This window comes from Perognathus longimembris, chromosome 17, assembly GCF_023159225.1.
Source record: "Perognathus longimembris pacificus isolate PPM17 chromosome 17, ASM2315922v1, whole genome shotgun sequence".
NCBI lineage: Eukaryota > Metazoa > Chordata > Mammalia > Rodentia > Heteromyidae > Perognathus > Perognathus longimembris.
The window spans coordinates 24686323-24706417 of record NC_063177.1 but is presented as its reverse complement, the minus strand read 5'-3'; the positions used below and the strand labels follow the sequence as shown (position 1 = coordinate 24706417).

At 39.1% G+C, this 20095-nt stretch overlaps 1 protein-coding gene across 9 annotated transcripts in view; it reads right to left on the bottom strand.

The window, feature by feature from the left end:
• Nucleotides 1–20095, bottom strand: part of Synrg (synergin gamma) — a 73339-nt gene that overhangs the window by 13937 nt on the left and 39307 nt on the right. For 7 of the 9 annotated variants that reach the window (XM_048366779.1, XM_048366781.1, XM_048366785.1 and 4 more), the window contains 4 exons: nt 9834–10424; nt 7925–8088; nt 6817–6870; nt 6242–6338 (listed from right to left, as the gene is read on the bottom strand). In XM_048366779.1, coding sequence (XP_048222736.1) covers nt 6242–6338; nt 6817–6870; nt 7925–8088; nt 9834–10424 — 906 coding nt within the window. The remainder of the gene's footprint in view (nt 1–6241; nt 6339–6816; nt 6871–7924; nt 8089–9833; nt 10425–20095) is intronic. The other 2 variants (XM_048366784.1, XM_048366782.1) reach the window with 2 other exon arrangements.

Sequence of the window (20095 nt, the reverse complement as noted above, 5' to 3'; positions counted from 1 at the left end):
GTTCACATTCGAAGGGAGAACCAGATCTTTCCACACCAAAGAGGAGCTAAAGGAGTATGTGAATAAAAAACCAGCCCTACAGCGAATATTAAGAGGGGAACCCCACCCAACAGAGATCGTAAAAGACACACAGACAGAACCAGAAAGAAACTTCAATAGCCAAAGTCCAGCAGAAACACAAGCTCACTAAAGACAAGAAGAAAAAAAAAAAAAAAGAAGAAGAAAAAACAGCCCACCAAGAAAATGGAAGGAGAAAAAACACCCTTATCCTTGATCTCTTTAAATATAAATGGTTTAAACTCCCCGATAAAGAGGAGCAGACTGGCAGAATGGATTCGCAAACAAAAAGTTGACATCTGCTGTCTACAAGAGACCCAACTTACAGCAAGGGACAAAAACAGGCTTCGAGTGAAAGGATGGAGCAAGATCTACCAAGCAAATGCATCCACCAAAACGGCAGGTGTAGCCATCCTGATCTCAGACAAGCTTGACTTCTCTTTAAAGTCCACTCAAAAAGACAAAGAAGGACACTACATATTAATACAAGGAAAAATACAGAATCAAGAAATCACGGTGATAAATGTATACTCACCAAACAAAAGAGGCCCGACATATGTCAAGCAAATTCTCAAAGAATTACAGAGCAAGATAGACGCAAACACAATCATAGTGGGTGACTTTAATACTCCTCTCTCTCCAAGAGACAGATTCAACACCCAGAGGATTAGTAAGGGAGCTGAGGACCTAAATCACACCATTTCCCAAATGGATCTAACAGACCTATATAGAACTTTTCACCCCACAGAGACCCAATACACCTTCTTTTCAGCAGCCCATGGATCATATTCCAAAATAGACCACGTCATAGCCCACACAAAGAACCTCAGCAAATACAAAAGTATTGACGTCATCCCATGTATTATATCTGATCACAGTGGATTAAAGGTAACCCTCAACAACAAAGGATACCACAGAACCTATACACACTCTTGGAGGCTAAACCCCACGCTGCTATCCAACACTTGGGCCACAGATCAAATTAAAGATGAAATCAACGAATTCATAAGCCACAATGACAAAGAAAACACATCACAAAGAAACCTATGGGACACAGCTAAGGCAGTACTGAGGGGCAAGATCATTGCACTCAGCACCCACATTAAAAGAATGGAAGCAGAGCAGGTGAATACCCTCACGATGAAACTAAAACAACTGGAGAAACAAGAAATGACAGAATCTAAAACGACTAGGAGGGGAGAGATCACAAAGATTAAAGAAGAGATAAATCTGATTGAAAATAGAAAGACCATTCAACAAATAAATAAGACTAAAAGCTGGTTCTTTGAGAAAATAAACAAAATTGACAGACCCCTTGCAAGACTTACAAAAAAAAGAAGAGAAGAGACTCATATTCGTAAAATCAGGGACTCCACAGGAAAAATTACAACAAGTACACACGATATTCAAACAATCATAAGGAGCTATTTCCAAAACCTCTACTCAGCAAAAAACAATAATTCTACAGAAATGGATCAATTCTTAGAGAAGTACAAACTGCCCAAACTGAACCAAGAAGAAATAAATCAGCTAAATAAACCAATAACTTACGGTGAGATACAGGAGGTAATCAAGAACCTCCCTACTAAGAAAAGCCCAGGCCCAGATGGATTCACCAACGAATTCTACAAAACCTTTAGTGAGGAGCTAACTCCAATACTCCTCAAACTCTTCCGCGAAATAGAAATGGAGGGAGAAATCCCTAACTCATTCTACGAAGCTAATATCATACTAATTCCCAAACCAGGCAAAGACCCAACAAAAAAAGAGAACTACAGACCAATATCACTAATGAACACAGATGCAAAGCTCCTCAATAAAATATTAGCTAATAGGATCCAGAAAGTGATCAAGAATATCATACATCATGACCAAGTAGGCTTCATCCCTCAGTCACAAGGATGGTTCAACATCCGTAAATCAATCAACGTAATTCACCACATAAACAGAACTAAAATCAAGAATCACATTGTTATCTCAGTCGATGCCCAAAAAGCCTTTGACAAAATACAACATCCATACCTATTAAAAGCTTTGGAGAGAACAGGAATAGATGGAACATTCCTCAAAACAATAAAAGCCATATACAACAGACCAACTGCTAATATCATATTAAATGGAGAGAAACTTAAGTCATTCCCCCTAAAATCAGGAACAAGACAAGGATGCCCACTCTCCCCACTTCTGTTCAACATAGTGCTGGAATCCCTAGCCATAGCAATAAGGCAAGAGGAGGACATCAAAGGGATCCACATCGGCAAGGAAGAAATCAAGTTATCCCTATTCGCAGACGACATGATCCTGTACCTGAAGGACCCAAAAACCTCAGTACCCAAACTCCTACACCTAATAAACCAATTTGGCAAAGTAGCAGGATACAAAATCAACCCACAAAAGTCAGCAGCTTTTCTGTACACCAGCAATAGACAAACAGAAAAGGAAATTATGGAAACAATTCCATTTACAGTAGCCAAAAAAAGAATAAAGTACCTAGGGATCAACTTAACCAAGGACGTGACGGACCTATTCAATGAAAACTACAAAAATCTAATAAGGGAAATCAAAGAAGACACAAGGAGATGGAAAGACCTCCCATGCTCATGGGTAGGCAGAATCAATATAGTGAAAATGGCCATATTGCCCAAATTGTTATACAAATTCAATGCAATACCTATCAAAATCCCAGCCACATTCTTCACTGAAATAGAGAAACCAATCCATAAATTCATATGGAACAGCAAAAAACCTAGAATAGCCAAAGCAATTCTAGGCAAAAAAAGCAATGCAGGAGGTATCACAATACCTGACTTCAAGATCTACTACAAGGCCATCATAACAAAAACAGCATGGTATTGGTATAAAAACAGATCGGAAGACCAATGGATTAGAACTGAAGACCCAGAAATAAAACCGCACTCTTACAGCCAACTGATATTCGACAAAGGAGCTAAAGATATACAATGGAATAAACATAGCCTCTTCAACTACTGGTGCTGGGAGAACTGGGCAGCCATATGCAGAAAACTCAAAGTAGACCCAAGCCTATCACCATGCACCAAGATCAACTCAAAATGGATCAAGGACCTCAACATCAGACCTGAATCCTTGAAACTACTGAAGGACAGAGTAGGAAAGACACTAGAACTTATAGGCACAGGAAGGAACTTCCTGAATAGAGTCCCAGGGGCACAACAAATAAGAGAAAGACTCGACAAATGGGACTACTACAAATTAAAAAGTTTCTGCACAGCTAAGGACATAGCCACCAAAATAGAAAGACAGCCAACCACATGGGAAAGGATATTTACCAGCACAGCAACAGACAAAGGCCTGATATCGGTCATCTACAGAGAACTCAAAAAACTAAGCCCCTCCAAGCCCAATAAACCTATTAGGAAATGGGCAAAGGAGCTAAAGAGAGACTTCACAAGAGAAGATATAAAAATGGCAAAGAAACATATGAGGAAATGCTCAACATCCCTGCTAGTAAAGGAAATGCAAATAAAAACAACCCTGAGATACCACCTCACCCCAGTTAGAATGGCCTATACTCTGAACTCAGGAAACAACAAATGCTGGAGGGGCTGTGGGGAAAGAGGAACCCTTCTCCATTGTTGGTGGGAGTGCAAATTAGTACAACCACTTTGGAGAACAGTATGGAGGTTTCTCAAAAAGCTCAATATAGACCTACCCTATGACCCAGCCATACCACTCCTAGGCATCTATCCTAAACAGCAAAATCCAAGATATCAAAAAGGCATTTGTACTACCATGTTTATCGCGGCACAATTCACAATAGCTAAAATATGGAAACAACCCAGATGCCCCTCCACAGACGAATGGATCCAAAAAATATGGTACCTATACACAATGGAATACTACATAGCGATTAGGAATGGTGAAATATTGTTATTTGCAGGGAAATGGTCGGAACTCGAACAAATAATGTTGAGTGAGACAAGCCTAGAACACAGAAAACAAAGGGGCATGATCTCCCTGATATATGACTGTTAACAAAGGGAGACGGAGAGACAGTAGAGACCAAGTCTGTGAATACTGTATATGTTCTTGATACATTGTATATTGCATATATGTCAACCTGACCTAGACAAGGGATAGAAAAACAGGTTGTAAGATATCATAAGAAATGTACACACTGCCCTACTATGTAACTGCACCCTCACCCTCTTTGCACATCACCTTGTAAAAAAATTTATGTCCAATTAATAAAAAAAAAAGAGTGCAAAAAAAAAAAAAAAAGAAATCTCCTTTGCTTCAGTTTCCTCATCTATAAAGTTGGGATATTAGTAGCATCTCTTCACAAGATGTCTGAAAGGATTAAATGTGTTAATACTGTAAAAGGCTTAAAACAGTGTTAGAAGAACAGTAGGCATATAATTTTTTTTCACTACTGAGGTTTGAATACAGTGCCTCAAGCTAATTGTTAGGCAGAGATTCTACTGCTTGAGCCACATCACCAGTCCATAGTTGTTTGTTTACTTGTTTTGAATTTCTTGTTTGTATCTTTAAAGTCCCATTAAACTGGATGAAAATGGGAAAAGAAGTTAAAGAACCTAAATGTTAATATAATCACAGAGTAATTAAAAAAATCTTACTCTTTGAGTACTCAAGGATTTACAAACTCAGTGGCTCCACTTATCCTTTATACACATAACAGGATGCAGAATAATTCATTTCCTATGGTCTCTCGATTGGGGTCAAACTCTTCAAGTAACGATGGCAGGTGTCGTAGTACCTCTATATTCTAAGGAAGCCACTAGCCATACCTCCATCCCCACCAAGTGACCGTTACCAGACACAGTACTTGGACTCTACATGATTACTGAAGAATAATGCCAGGGGATTATCAGCCTTGTGTAGAGCATTAGGGCGTTCCCTGTTTTTCCTCCATTCCCCTAAGGGAATAGCAGGAATCATGGCTTACCCTAAGAAGTAAGGGTGCTTCCCAGAGAATCTCCCATAGACACTAGGAAACCTACTAGGAATACTAGGATACCAGGAAATTCCTGGTAGGCATCTGCTGAGATAGTAGAACTGTGCCTGTTTGAGGAGCAGCAAGAGGAAAACTAGAGTCCAGTAGTAAGACCAAGGCAGGACTATATGCCTTTATTACCCACTCATCCAGCCTTCCATGGGTCAGGATGGAATTAGGCATTGGGGCCACAGAAGTGAACAAGAGGCCAAAACTCCTGCCTTTCTGGAGGCTCATCCTATTAAAGGTATGTTTTACAAGAAGTAAAACATGTAACCTATTCAATATGTAGGGCAAAGGAGAAAACCGAGCAGAGACGGGGACAGGAGGTATCAGGAGATGGAGAAGGGATATCATTTTGAGAAAGAAGGCCAGAGAAGGGCTGGGAATGTGGCTTAGCTGTAGAGTGCTCACCTAGCATGCATGAAGCCCTGGGTTTGATTCCTCAGTACCACATAAACAGAAAAAGCTGGAAGTGGCATTGTGGCTCAAGAGGTAGAGTGCTAGCCTTGAGCAAAAAGAAGCCAGGGACAGTGCTCAGGTCCTGAGTCCAAGCCCCAGGACTGGCACGCGTGCGCGCATGCATGTGCACACACACACACACAGAAAAGAAAAGAAGGCTCCTGCCAGGTGCAGTGCCTTCACCTCAGACTTCTCAGCCTCCAGAACTAAAAAATAAATAAATTTCTAAAAAAAAAAAAAGAAGGCCAGAGAAAAACCTCACTGAGAAAGGGACATTCAAGCAAAGATATAGAAAATATTAGGCTTCTGTTCATGTGGCCCTGGTCACCAGTCAGGCCTCAGCTTGGGGAGTGAAGACACTGAACTGGCCAGAGATTGATATCTCAAGTTGGAAGTTAAAGGGCTGAAAGAAGAATCCAAAGAACATGGTAAGGAATTTCCTGAAAACAAAATGATTTTATTTGAATGTCTTACTCATAGTTTGTTCTGGTTGATAAGGCAGTAACACAGATATAATTTACATTATTCCTATTATATAACAAAGACTAGAAAACTTAGCCAGAGACCTTATGTCAAGTAAGGTCCTGCTTATGACTTAAGTATCTTATGTATAGATGCAAATGCTTAGTAAAGTTGTATACAACTTGAGATCTAGCTTAAAATACTTTTGTGAATAAAACCTGATAATAATGCAAAGCACCATGATTTAATAAATATAAAAGAACATACCTAATAAATATTCCATGCCTTGAGCTGACTGAATAACTTCTGTACAAACAGCACTACTGCTAATTCCATTTAAGGTGTCATTTGCCTTCTTAATGACCTATAAGAAATGAAATCACAGTCCCTTATATTATCAAGAAAGTTCACTGCAAATCAATTTCCAATTACTTAAAAACTCAACAACAACAACAACAAAAAAACAGGAAATGTGAAAAACCATGACTGATGCCTATACTGAAACAAATCTGTCAATTCAGCTTTAACCTTGAAGAAATTATCTGCTACTCTTTGTAATTGAAAAGATAGAGGGTCTAAAGAACCTACTTTAAGGACTATTTTTATCTAGGTATAGATAATACTATTGTCTTCTTATTTCTCAAACACACTGACTGAAAAGGAGACTGCTGACAAATAAGCCAAAATCTGCTATTGTAAATATGAAAAAAACTTTATTAAAGATGGATGATTTTCATGTTGTTCAAGGCCATGACTCCATTCAAGCTTGCCTCTGTCCAGTTAAAAGAACCAAGGAGAAGGCACAACAGTGTAAGAAGAGTAACACAAAAGTACATACTCACATCCAGAGCACTCCCCAGGCATCTCTGCCACTCATATGCATATCTCTCATTTTCCTGTAGATTTTATACAAAGAACTAGGTTAAATGAGCAGCCCTAGGATCCTCTACTTATGATTTTGTCATTAAAGAGATGGAAGGTTTCTTTTTATTGAAAGCATTGTTATAAAAGTAGTAGATCATTCTGAATCCAGTGATCCAGTGATGATTAGTTAAAATTAATACTCAGTGTAACTTCTGAGCACATGATAAATGAGCCTGAAGGACATGTCTTAGAACAGCTTTCCTCTGCCAGTGCTACCTTGCTTCTTCCATCAATAGCCTTTCCTCATGGGTACTTACCTGGAGGTATGCAGTGCTGAGAGCTGGTGTCAAATCACTGGCTTCCCACTCCTTAGCTATAATGTCTATGCAAATGTGTGTATGGCTAACAGGAGTGAGGAAATGAAATTTAAGTGTACTGGCTACAGGAGGTCTTGAGCATGGAACCAAGATGTAGCAAAAAGAAACAAAATATCTTGAACATTGCCCTTTTCTCCTTTATTCTGATGTCTTGACATTCCACTGTATGATAGTCTAAGGGCTCAAAAAGAATCCTCTAACTCTCCTCCTTGTGAAGTCCCATGAATAGTCCAAGAATCTGACTATTTTCAGTGGCTGCCACATCTGGGAAGTACATTTACCCAGGAGATTACCAATCTCTCTCTGTTACTTTTTTTTTTTTTTTTCTTGGACAGTCCTGGGGCTTGAACTCAGGGCCTGCAAGGTGTCCCTGGGCCTCTTTGTGCTCAGGCTAGTACTCTACCACTTGAGCCACAGTGGCATTTCTGGCTTTTTTTTTTTTGAGTAGTTTATTGGAGATAAGAGCTCATGGACTTTCCTGACCAGGCTGGCTTTGAACCATGATCCTCAGATCTTAGCCTCCTGAGTAGCTACGATTATAGGCTTGAGCCACTGGTGCCCGGCTCTCTCTATTATTTTATATTTTACATCTGGAATTTTGTGTCATTCTCTTTATCATTTCCTCAGGTGAAATCTCAAAGCATTTATTCCTGGGGTCCTCAAGGCTCAGCTGGTCTTCTACCTGATCCCCTAAAAGAGCCCTACTCACCTCTACCTCTCCAGTCAGATCTTTGTACTTGTCACGGATGACAGGTAGAGCAGGCTTCTCACTCAGAGTGTTGGAACGGTCTCTGAAAGGCTGCTCCAGGGCTGGAGAAGGTGAGGACCGGTTTATTTCTTTATCACCAAGGCTTAGACTCCTCTTGTGTGATCCTGGGAGGAGGGATGATAAAAGCAAAGGTTCTAATTACTCAGCCTAGCTCTAGCAAAGTCTCCTGCTTACACAATCCTTCCCTCTCACACTCTTTTTTTTTTCAGATGGGTATGTCAAATCCTTATTCACTCTAGGAAGTTTTTCGATGAATTCTTTCCATTGCTCTCCTTTGTTTAGTGTCCCTATCTTTAATTTTTTCCATTACTCTTCTCTGATCTATCTTTTTTTTTTTTTTTTTGCCAGTCCTGAGCCTTGGACTCAGGGCCTGAGCACTGTCCCTGGCTTCTTCCCGCTCAAGGCTAGCACTCTGCCACTTGAGCCACAGCGCCGCTTCTGGCCGTTTTCTGTATATGTGGTGCTGGGGAATCGAACCTAGGGCCTCGTGTATCCGAGGCAGGCACTCTTGCCACTAGGCTATATCCCCAGCCCCTCTGATCTATCTTGACTCTATTATTCTAAGGGCAGAAACACTGAAGCAACAGTTGTGTTGCTTTCCCAGTCATTAGTTATGGATTTGCACCTGAGCCCTTCATACTTGCTCAATCCCACTGAAGTCCCCATGAACCCTTCTGTCAGGATCTGATGTTAAGCAAATCCAAATGTTCTTGGAGGCAGGCAAGTAAAGCAAATGACAAAGTAGGCTAGCAGGAGATAAAAGTCTTGGAAACAAACTGTGAGACCATGCCTCATTTTGGGGGGTGTTGCTTCTCAGCGCTAACCTATTGTGAGGACATGAGAAGACAGTTCTAGTGTTGACAGATAATAAGACTTTTTGAGGAAAAAAGCTATAAATCCACATTTAGACATTCTGTAACTTATGAGCAATTATCTCACACTTTATGGATCAGCTAAAATAGATCTGCAGGCTAGATACAGGTCCTCGGCTACCACATTGCAACCTCTGGAATAAAATATACTGTAGCCAGGGGAAAAGAGCAGCCTTAATTTGCTCACAAGAAGATTAAATCTATTTTTTAGCTTTTGTCTGTGTGTGTGGTGGTGGTGGAGGGTGTTGGGGATGGAAGCTAAGGCCTTGTTTATGCTAGGTAAGTACTCTACCAGTGAGCTATGCCCCAGCCTACTCTGGCTATTTAAAATAGTACACCTCTAAGCTAATGAACAGCAACTACATGCTCTGTTTGTGTCGAATTCAAAACGTGACTAAGGGATACTGATTTGATTTCAGTTTTAAGAAAACCTCTACTAGAGAAATATGTAATTGGCCCCAATTTCCGAAGCTGGAATATATTTTTCCTGCTAAACCAAGAACCAACTTAAGAAAGAATATTTAAGCTGGGTGCTGGCGGCTCATACCTGTAATCCTAGCTACCTACTCAGGAGGCTGAGATCTGATGATTGTGGTTTGAAGCCAGCCTGGGCAGGAAAATCCATGAGACTCTTATTTCCAATAAGCTACGCAGAAAAAGCCAGAGGTGATGTTGTGGCTCAAGTGGTAGAGCACTAGCCTTGAGAATAGAAGAAACTCAGTGACAGCTCCCAGGCCCTGAATTCAAGCCCCAGGACAGGAAGGCAGGAAGGCAGGAAGGCAGGAAGGCAGGAAGGAAGGCAGGAAGGAAGGCAGGAAGGAAGGAAGGAAGGAAGGAAGGAAGGAAGGAAGGAAGGAAGGAAGGAAGGAAGGAAGGAAGGAAGGAAGGAAGGAAGGAAAGAAGGAAGAAAGGAAGGAAGACCTAACAACTAAGTGGAATAGGTCCATAGCACTAAAATTTACCTTGCAGCTACTTACCTTGAACAGAAAGGTCAAAGGTTGCAAGCTCACTTTTGATCATTTCTTCACTGGATTTCATTTTGCCTTGTGAAGTGGCTACTAAAAAGTCAAATTTGCTGATTTTGGGCTTTTCACTCTGAAACTCTCCAAAGTCATCTGAACATTCTTTGGGGGTCTCATGAGAGGTCACACTGGAAGCTGGGCTTGGGCATGTGGCCTCTTGACTCTGCTCAGCTACAGGTGGATCCTGTCTTGCAAATTCTTTGTAGTCCCCACTTACGTATTCCTTTTGTTCACTGGTCTGAGGAATCATATCTTTAAAACTGGTAAAAGCTGGGAAGGGAGTTTCAGGAAGAGCTTCTTCACTTGCAAAGGTTGTTACTTTGGAGAGAGATGTCATGGTGATGTTTTCAGAACTGCCAAACGATGTCTCTTTCTTTAGAAGAACTGAGGCAGCTGAGGATCCACTTCCTGCTGAGAGGACAAATGGAGAGAGTTTTCTGCCCTGAGATGGGTCATCCCTGTCTGACCAGTCACTGCTTGCAAGTGTGCTCACTGCAAGATTGCTACCGTAGCTCCCAAAAGCAGCATATTTTAAGTCCTCTATATCTGAAAGGGAAATAAGACCCCACAATTAGAGGCAAGCTCACAATTTTGGCAAAATGCCCTACACTCTGCAGAAGCAAAAATGCCTAGCACATTCTATTCATTTTAAGTCATGTTGGAGTAACTGAATTGAGTGTGTACCTAAACTAATGGAGTTGGGTTATAATATTTGACCTTAAAAAAAACACAAAACAAAACAGCCAGGCACCAATGGCTCACCTCTGTAATCCTAGCTACTCAGTAAACTGAGATCTGAGGATCACGGTTCAAAGCCAGCCAGGGGAAGGAAAGTCCATGAAATTCTTATCTTCAATTAAGTACCAGAAAACTGCAAGTAGTGCTCTGGCTCAAAGCAGTAGAGCACTAGCCTTGAGCGAAAGAGCTCAGGGACAGTGCTCAGACCCAGAATTCAAGCCCCATGACCAACAAACAAACAAAACAAAACACATTGGCCTTGAGTTTGCATAGATGTTTAGCTATAAAAATTTAGTAATTTAAAAATTACTAAAAGAGATACAAGGTTCATCTAGTGATTTATATACTGTTTGTGTAGGATTAGTATGATTTAATAAACTGTGCTCTTATAAACTCTTGACTTCATTTGAAAAAGTTCTTTAAATTAAAGCATGGTCATATGAAATGTACATGAGTAATTAAAAGTTGACAATTTGTCATAAATAAAACAAAAACAATGTCACTTAACTTGTACTAAATTATTAGGAACTCCTGTCTCAGGTAAGGCCAAATATGATATTTTTAATTAACCAGTTACTTACCTAGTTGTTATTTTGGTCAATTTGGACGTCATACTGCTGGGATGGGATGTGAAGAGAAGAAAATCAATCTAATCTACTTTATTTCTTAAAAAACAGAACCAAAGGTCTGGGTCCTATTGAGCTCCTGTTTCTGCTTCAACTATGTATCTCCCATGCCCATTCGTAAATAAAAGGGAAAGAAGTAGAAAGCAGAAATGTTGGGACAGAGGATTCATTATATAATGAATGAAACAGCAAGAAAGAATGTGGGTTTCTAGTGCAGACAAAACTGAGTTCAACTCTGCTGCCTACTTAACTTGTGGGACACTAGAGAAATTACCTCCCATTTTTGAACACTGGTTTGCTTGTGTGTACAATGACGGCAAGACCATGGGATAGAATGGCTGTGTTAGGATGATCAACTGTGGTCTGTGTGTGGAAGGCCAGCGGAGGGTGAGGTGCAAGTACACAACAGCTAGTTGTTCATCAGCAGTTGCAACCAGTTGTAATCTTTCTAGCTTAAAACGGAACTTTTTTGTGTGTCTGTAGTGAGACTTGAACTCAGGATCTGGGTGCTGTCCTTTAGTTTTTTTTTGCCAGTCCTGGAGCTTGAACTCAGGGCCTGAGCACTGTCTGTGGCTACTTTTTGCTCAAGGCTAGCATGCTACCACTTGAGCCACAGCGCCACTTCTGGCTTTTTCTATATATGTGGTGCTGTGGAACTGAACCCACCAGGGCTTCATGTATATAAGGCAAGCACTCTACTACTAGGCCATATTCCCAGCCCCTGTCCCTTAGCTTTTATATTCAAGCTGGCTGGGTGTTCTACCATTTAAACCACAGCTCCACTTCTAGCTTTTTGGTTATTCGCTGGAGATAAAGTGTCTTTTGGATTTGTCTGCCTGGACTAGCTTAAAACTATGATCTTCATATTTCAGCCTCCTGAGTAGTTAGGGTTACAGATGTAAGCCATTGGCATCCAGCTTAAAATGGAATTATTTTAAAGTAAAAATAAAAACCCAACTCCTTATTTTAGTGATGCCACTAGGAGAAAAGTTTCTTGTTCCTTTTCAAAAGGTAAAACCAGCTGAGACTGAACAGGACTGGTGTGGAACAGTTCCCTTCATGATAGCACAGTCCATCTGGCTGGCTGATAGGTGTTTATTTCATTTCAGTCATTGACTGGGAGGCAAGACAGCCAAAAGTCCCCAACAAGCACCTTCATACATGATTTACAAGAAAAATTTCCAAAAGCTTTATGACCCAGACTTTCATAAGTCAAAATGTAAACTAACTAACACTAGGTTATTTTTCTCTCTATTTCATAGCAATGCTGCATAGTTTATGAGAAGTACAAGGCTCCTAACATTTTGGTAGTTCCTCAACAATAAATCTCTTTCTCTAAGCTTCCTTAGGGAAAGGGTACTAATAATTAAAATGCTATAAGAACCCAACCAGCGAAAAGCAAGTTATCTTTCACTGGATGATGGTATATTTTAAAATTCTATAGTACAAATGGTACCTTCAAACATGGCTTATTAAGCAGAAGGAAAAAGATTCAGGTGAAAAATTTCCTTAATAAATGAAACAAGCCTTCAGATAAGATGTTTTTCTAGTCACTTGCTATATTATTTTCCTTTTCTACTTAAAGGGATCAGAAGGTGCCCAAAGTCAAATGAAGCAAACATAAGACTAGTCTTCAAAGGGCACATTAAGAAGATGTTTCACAATATAGACATTTTTTTATTAAATTCTACCAGAAAGCTCTTTGGGGAAACTGTATTAGGAAGTGTTTTCAGACTTTTATCTACAAAAGGTAGCAATTTTCCTAGGGACCAAACATAAATTTAATAAAATGATAACTCCAGTTCAAATACTGCAACCAAGTTACTATGGTAATAGATTGTTCTGTACAATTATGCAACAAAATCTTTTTACAAAAAATTAGAAATGGCTCATATAATTCAGTGAAAGGTATTATAATAAGGGTTACCTTAGCTGAACATTTTTACATATTTTTAAATTATTATTAAGTAATTGATTTTACATGTTTTTATAACTACAAAGGTCTTTAGTGAATGTTACTTTTATTAAAGTTGACACATATATACATTTTACCTTCTGGAGCAACTCATAGAAATGACAAAAAAAAACAAATCAAAGACTAAAAAATGAAACATTTAATACCTTTTTTTTTTCCTGAATGAAGAGTAGGCATACAAGAATCACTGAAATTAAACTTTTGACTTTTATATTCACTTTTGCTTATTTACTGGCTATTATAGGGTGAAAAATACAAGGCAAACACTCTTGCCACTAGGCCATATTCCCAGCCCCAGGGTGAAAAATAATTAGGAGTATATTCTTTGAACACATTAAGTACTAAGCCTGATGTTACATAGGCAAAATAAGACAGAATGATTATGTAAAATCTTAAACATTAGTATTTATAAACAGTGTAACTATAGAGTATTTCCTGTCATAATGAATACTTGCAAAAAATGTAGTGCATCAGTTCATTAAAGGTATGCTTAAAGTAAGAAAATCTCTTATGGTGAACAAATGCAGACATGGTATTCAGTATACACTATGTAGAAAATGAACTATGCAACTTGTGGGCAGAGACACAAAGGGGAAACTGGGAAAAAATAAAGGAGGGATGACATTGTCAAAAAAAAAAAGGAAATGTATTCATTTACTTATGTACTCATTGTACTCATTGACTTATTAAATAGTAATCCTTCTGTAAAACACTTTAATAATAAAATTATATTTAAAAAAAGAAAATCTCCTCTCTCCTCTTTTAACAGTTCTATACTTGTTAAATAATCCATATATATACAAACATGTATTTATTTATATTTGTATAATGGTATTAAAAATGTTAAAGATTTTGTAAGACCTATCACATTAATGATAAAGACTGTGTGCACCCATACTTTACTTTGTAATCACTGAAGTTACTATAGGTGGGTTCTCCATTTGATAGCTGAGTTCTGAACATTGCAAGAGAAAAAGGAGAAAGAAAATGGAAAATGAATGCAATAAAATAAACAGAGAATCACGGCTACATTTCCAATTCCAGTGGAGAACTCCTAAGCCATAGAAAGCTAAGCTGCAATTGTACACAGATAACACATCAAAATTTTGTGCTTTAATACACGTACTTGTTTGCAGCCAGAAATGTCCTGTTACAAAAGGCAAAGGAATCAACTGTACAACCTGCTTTCCATTGTGGATCTCAAATCAAGACGTGGATTTCTTTCTCATGCTGGCAAGCAACCCCATCAGTCTCTACCATAACTCCTTTTGAATTGATGTTGCATATGTAAATAAGGAATTTCCAAGCACTTGAGTTGCCACTATAGAACACAGAAGGCCCTACCCATTCCTATGGACATGTTCTAAAGCTGACAGCACGCAACACATCTACTGGCTTTGAGGAAGAGAGACTAAAAAAGGAAATATACGTACAAATTCTACTATTCTCAAAGGTTTTATAATACAGTAACAGTGTTCAGTGGACCAAGGAAGAAGTATCTTTTAATTTCCTATATTGACTTAACCCAGACTTCATTTACCAAAGCAAGCCATGTCAGATCTTTTTCATCTCCAGACCTATTATTCTACCTTAGAGAATAAAGTCTGCTAACTATAAACTTGGTCTGTCCTGTTAAAGTCTCAAATACACTTACAGGCGCTGCTTAAGGAAGCAGTAACAAAAATGATGCTCATGATGTAAGTGAAAGATCCTATGGTTTTTAGGGGCACCATATTGTTTTTTGGTTTTTTGGTTGTTTTTTTTTTTTTGGTTTTTTTTTGGTGCCTGGGCCCTGTCCCTGAGCTTCTTTTGCCCAAAGCTAGTGCTCTGCCACTTAAGCCACAACTCCACTTCCAGCTTTTTTTGGAGGGTGGGATGGGGAGTAATTTATTGGAAGTAGAAGTCTCACAGACTTTTTTTTCTGCCCAGGCTGGCTTTGAACTGTGAATTTCAGATCTCAGCCTCTGGAGTAGCTAGAATCATAGACCTGAACCACTGGCATCTGGCAATAATGTTTTTATATAAGGCTAGAAAGTGCTATGGTGTAGTCGCCCTCCTATGTATTTATTTTTGCAGTACTGGGGTTTGAAATCAGGACCTCCCACTTGGTTTGCTTGCAAGGCAGGCATTCTACCACTTGAATCATGTTTATAGCCTTGCTTCCTGCTGGTTATTTTGGAGCTGGAGTCTAAGGGAATTTTTCTGCCTGGTCTGGCCTCTAACTGTGATCCTCTAAATCTCAGCCTCCTGACTAGCTAGGATTACAGACATGAGCCACTGATGCATGGCCCTTCTAATGTTTTCTAATTTGCATGGAAACCTCTCATCCTTCATTTATATGAACTCCCATATGGTATAGTTTAAGTTATATCCACATTCTCTCTAAGCTCCTACATGTTTATAAACCACAATTTTAATAAAAACAAAAAGAGGGAGTGACAATTCTATCAATTCTTTGTCAGAGGTCAAGGATAGTGGCCCATCCACAGTCATCAATAGGTCAACAAAATTATACAGAGTACAGAATCTCAATTTCATTTGAGACCATTTGGTTGTACAAAGAGGGCAGCACAGGAGAACTTCTATGGATGTGACCCTCTTATGCTCTCAGTTTACTGAACCAATATTTTCTAAAACAGAATATTGGGAGTTCTCAAGTAACGGGCCTGAAAGGTGGCTCCAGTGGCAGAGCTTCTGCCTTGCAAGCATAAAGCCCTGAATTCAAGCCTCAGTATTGCCAATAAACAAAGGAAAAGCACTTGAATGAGGGAGAGACGTGATTCAGCCTCGTAAGTGCAAGGTCCTTAATTCAGTATCACCAAAAGAAAAAAAATACTCAAATTATGTAAAAACAAAGAGCTAGAACTGCAGCTCAGTAATGATTTGTCTGAAAGTTAGCTCAATGGCAGAGCACTTGTGTTCATTTGCTATTTCTAAAAATCAGCAGATTTGAATGTGAATGATGATTGAGGACCATGAATACATTTGTGTAATTCCTTAAGTACTGATATAGAAGTCAAGTAATAGCCAACCATATCTTTCTTAGCATGCAGAAAATAAGATAGTATGCTTGTTTGAACCTATAGCATAGAATTTAAATCTTCTTCATTGCAAAAAAGTTTTTACTGTCGTATTATTAAAACTACTTCCTGGGCTGGGAATATGGCCTAGTGGCAAGAGTGCTTGCCTCATATACATGAAGCCCTGGGTTTGATTCCTCAGCACCACATATGTAGAAAATGGCCAGAAGTGGCGCTGTGGCTCAAGTGGCAGAGTGCTAGCCTTGAGCAAAAGAAGCCAGGGACAGTGTTCAGGCCCTGAATCCAAGCCCCAGGACTGGCAAAAAAACAAAACAAAACAAAACAAAACAAAAACAAAAACAAAAAACTACTTCCTGCCAGGCACCAATGGCTCATGTCTAATCCTAGCTACTCAGGCTGAGTTCTGAGGATGGCAATTTAAAGCCAGCACAGCTAGGAAAGTCTGTAAAATGCTTATCTCCAATTAACCACCAAAAAACCCAGAAATGGAGCTGTGGCTCAAGTGATAGAAAACTAGGACTTGAGCAAAATAAAACTCAGGGACAGCACCCTGGCTCTGAGTGAGTTCAAGCCACAGGACCAGCACCAAAAAAAAAAAAAAAGTTACTTAAGAAACAATGCACCGATGCACCATTTGAATGTATGTGTGCACAATTATCAATCACTCAGGTTCAGAAAGGAGTTAAGATAAAGCAGTCCCAGATGAACTTTCTAGCATTAGACAATTCCATTGACAAAGGAATTACTCGGCCAAAGCCACCATGAGATTGGCTGTATACACAGCATGACAAACTCCTAGACTAAGGCAGCTGATATTATCACTAGATAGAAGCTACACTAAGATCCTTTTCTTTCAAATTTGTTGGTAGCACATATCATAATTAAAATGTAATGCATTTACATGAATTTTTTTAAACCAAGCATTATTAAACTTTCTAATGCATTATACTTTGGAACGAACTGTATATTTGAATGGCAGGACCACCTTTATTTAAGAGTTAGTTTAACTCCCAACTTTTTTCTTTCTCAAGTAGCAAAACTCAGATATGAAAATGACCTTTCAGGAATCTTTCTCAAAATCTTCATCTTCAGTAGTTTTTGTTTCTTTCTCAAATTCTAAAAGAACCAAAAATCAAAAACCTCAAGATGTAAGAGTAAAATCTTCCATCTATTGAAATACAAACTTTTTCCCGAGGCTTTTATTTGGCTTACATTTCTACCCTAAAAAAAAATGATATCATTCACAAGGTTTTACACTATTATACTCTAAAACGGAGAGGGTTAAATGAGAAGAATATAATAGAGGGGATGAGCTTGTTCAAAGCATACTATATCCACGTAAGAAAATAGCACAAAGGAAGTGGAGCTATGGCTCAGAGTGATAAAGTGCCAGCTTTGAGCAAAACTCAGGGACAGCACTCAGGCCCAGAATTCAAGCTTCACGACCAAAAAAGAAAAAAGAGAAGAAAATAGCACAAAAAAAAAAATCCCTGGGGGCTGGGGATATGGCCTAGTGGCAAGAGTGCCTGCCTCATATATATGAGGCCCTGGGTTCGATTCCCCAGCACCACATATACAAAAAATGGCCAGAAGTGGCGCTGTGGCTCAAGTGGCAGAGTGCTGGCCTTGAGCAAAAAGAAGCCAGGGACAGTGCTCAGGCCCAGAGTCCAAGCCCAGGACTGGCCAAAAAAAAAAAAAAAATTCCCTGGGTTGGGAATATAGCTTACTGGTAGAGTGCTTGTCTCATATACATGAAGCCCTGGGTTTGATTCCTCAGCACCACATATACAGAAAAATCCAGAAGTGGCACTGTAGCTCCAGTGGTAGATTGCTAGCCTTGAGCAAAAAGAAGCCAGGGACTGTGCTCAGGCCCTGAGATGAAGCCTCAGGACTGGCCAAAAAAAAAAAAAAAAAGAAAGAAAAAGAAAAAAGAAAGAAATCCCTTTGCACTATATTGTATCAATCTATGGTTATAGCACAAAGAAATCCCTTTGTACTATTAATGTATACTAATAAAATATATTTCTAAGTTTTGCTACTTCTCATTGTTCCTTTTAGAACTTGTTTTCTTAAGGTTTCACTATGTAGTCTAGGTTGGCTTTAAACTTGAGATCCTTCTATGTCTCCAAATGTGGAGATGGGAGGCCTGTACCACCACAGTAAGTTAAAAAAAATAATTATTTCTCAAGGTTAGGAATGTGGCTTAAGCACAAGGTCCCGAGTTCAATCTTAATGATGCCTGTCATCATCTATAAACCCTTGCTACCCCTGCCTCCTAATTTTGGGGATCAAATTCAGGATCTTGAAAATCTCAGTTAAGTGTTCTACTATTGAATAACATTCCTACTCCTAAAAAGTTATGTTTTATCTTCTTTTTCTTCAGTACTGGTGCTTAAACACACCCACCCACTTGCTAGGTAGGCACTCTGCCATTTGCGCCTACAGCTCTAGTTCCTAAAGTTCTATCTTAACCTAGTACTCTAATAAAAACTCACAACAATGGAATTATAAGGCCCAAAGGCCAGGAGGCAGGGACAGGTGTTTGAGGAAACAAAAGGGAAAAACGTCTAGTTTCAAGGGATACTGTTGCTTTAAACTTTATTCCAACCAGGTACTCCTTTGGTCTAGCACTGAAAAAGTACAAATTACACACATCCTCACACTTTCAAAATATGCCAAAGAATTATTTATTAACACAGGACTTACAGATCACAAAAGAGAGTAGTACAGAGAGCTGGAAAAGGAAGTCATCAGAATAAGCATGCAGATCAGTATTTGCAGAGGGATATACTAAAGCAAGTTCAAAAAGGCACATTCACACAGAAAATGTCTAAATTGAAAAAAGACATCAAAAAGCAGCCAAATTAAAAAAAAGGTGCTGATTAAAATACAAGTTTTAATATCAAAGAAGAACTGCTTTACAGGTAGGTAGCTACATAAGTCTTGTTGACCGTTTGTGAAAGCTACAAATAAGAGTAAGCTCTTGCTGTCAACAAAACCAAATGATCTTAGTAACTAAACATCAAGATGTAGCAGTGCCAGAGATTAAATTTAGTCAGGGGAGAAAAGCAGACTCATTGAAATTATAAGCAGCAAGGGCTCAAAAGGCTAAATGTAATAATATGTAAAGAAATCAGGCAATGTTATTGGTATTATCTACCTTCCATACAAAGAATTATAGCAAGTGTTTAAGAGAGACAGTATCCCCTTCAGAGTTAAGTTAGGGTTTCTAAACAGGATTAAGGTCCACAGATAGTAATCTACTATGTTTTACTTCACCAGCCCACTTCTTATTTCTGCAACAAGATGTGCGTTTAACCCTTAAATTCACAAAGCAAGAGATACTGTGGAGAAAGTAAAACCACATGGTACTGAAGCATTGCCTGCCACTTGCCCTCTCTAATGCACTGATGTAGCAGTTCTGCTGAACAACAGCACAGGTGAAGCTGCTTGGTTAGTTATCAAACCCTTTTAACAACCGCTCTAAGGGGATACTGCTCCTTTCCAACAGGAGGGTTACAGATCAGTGGGAGGCAACAATCTGCTTTTAAGAGCATCGTCACTCTGAGAGAGTTGGTTTGAACAGGACAGGTTCCATTCTTGGAATGTTCCAAATGTACATAAAGAACATGAGCACAGATTGTTTCATCAGGTCCATCAGAAGAGCTCAGTTAAAAAACCAGTCTCCCCTCCCCAACTAAAATAGGGGAAAAGACACTCCAAAACTAGACTAGACCTATTTCATAAAGACATCTAACTTGGCACTGTGAAAGAATATAGATTTTCAGAAAAATAGCTTCTAATTAAAACTTTAGAGTTCAAAAAGCTAGCATATAT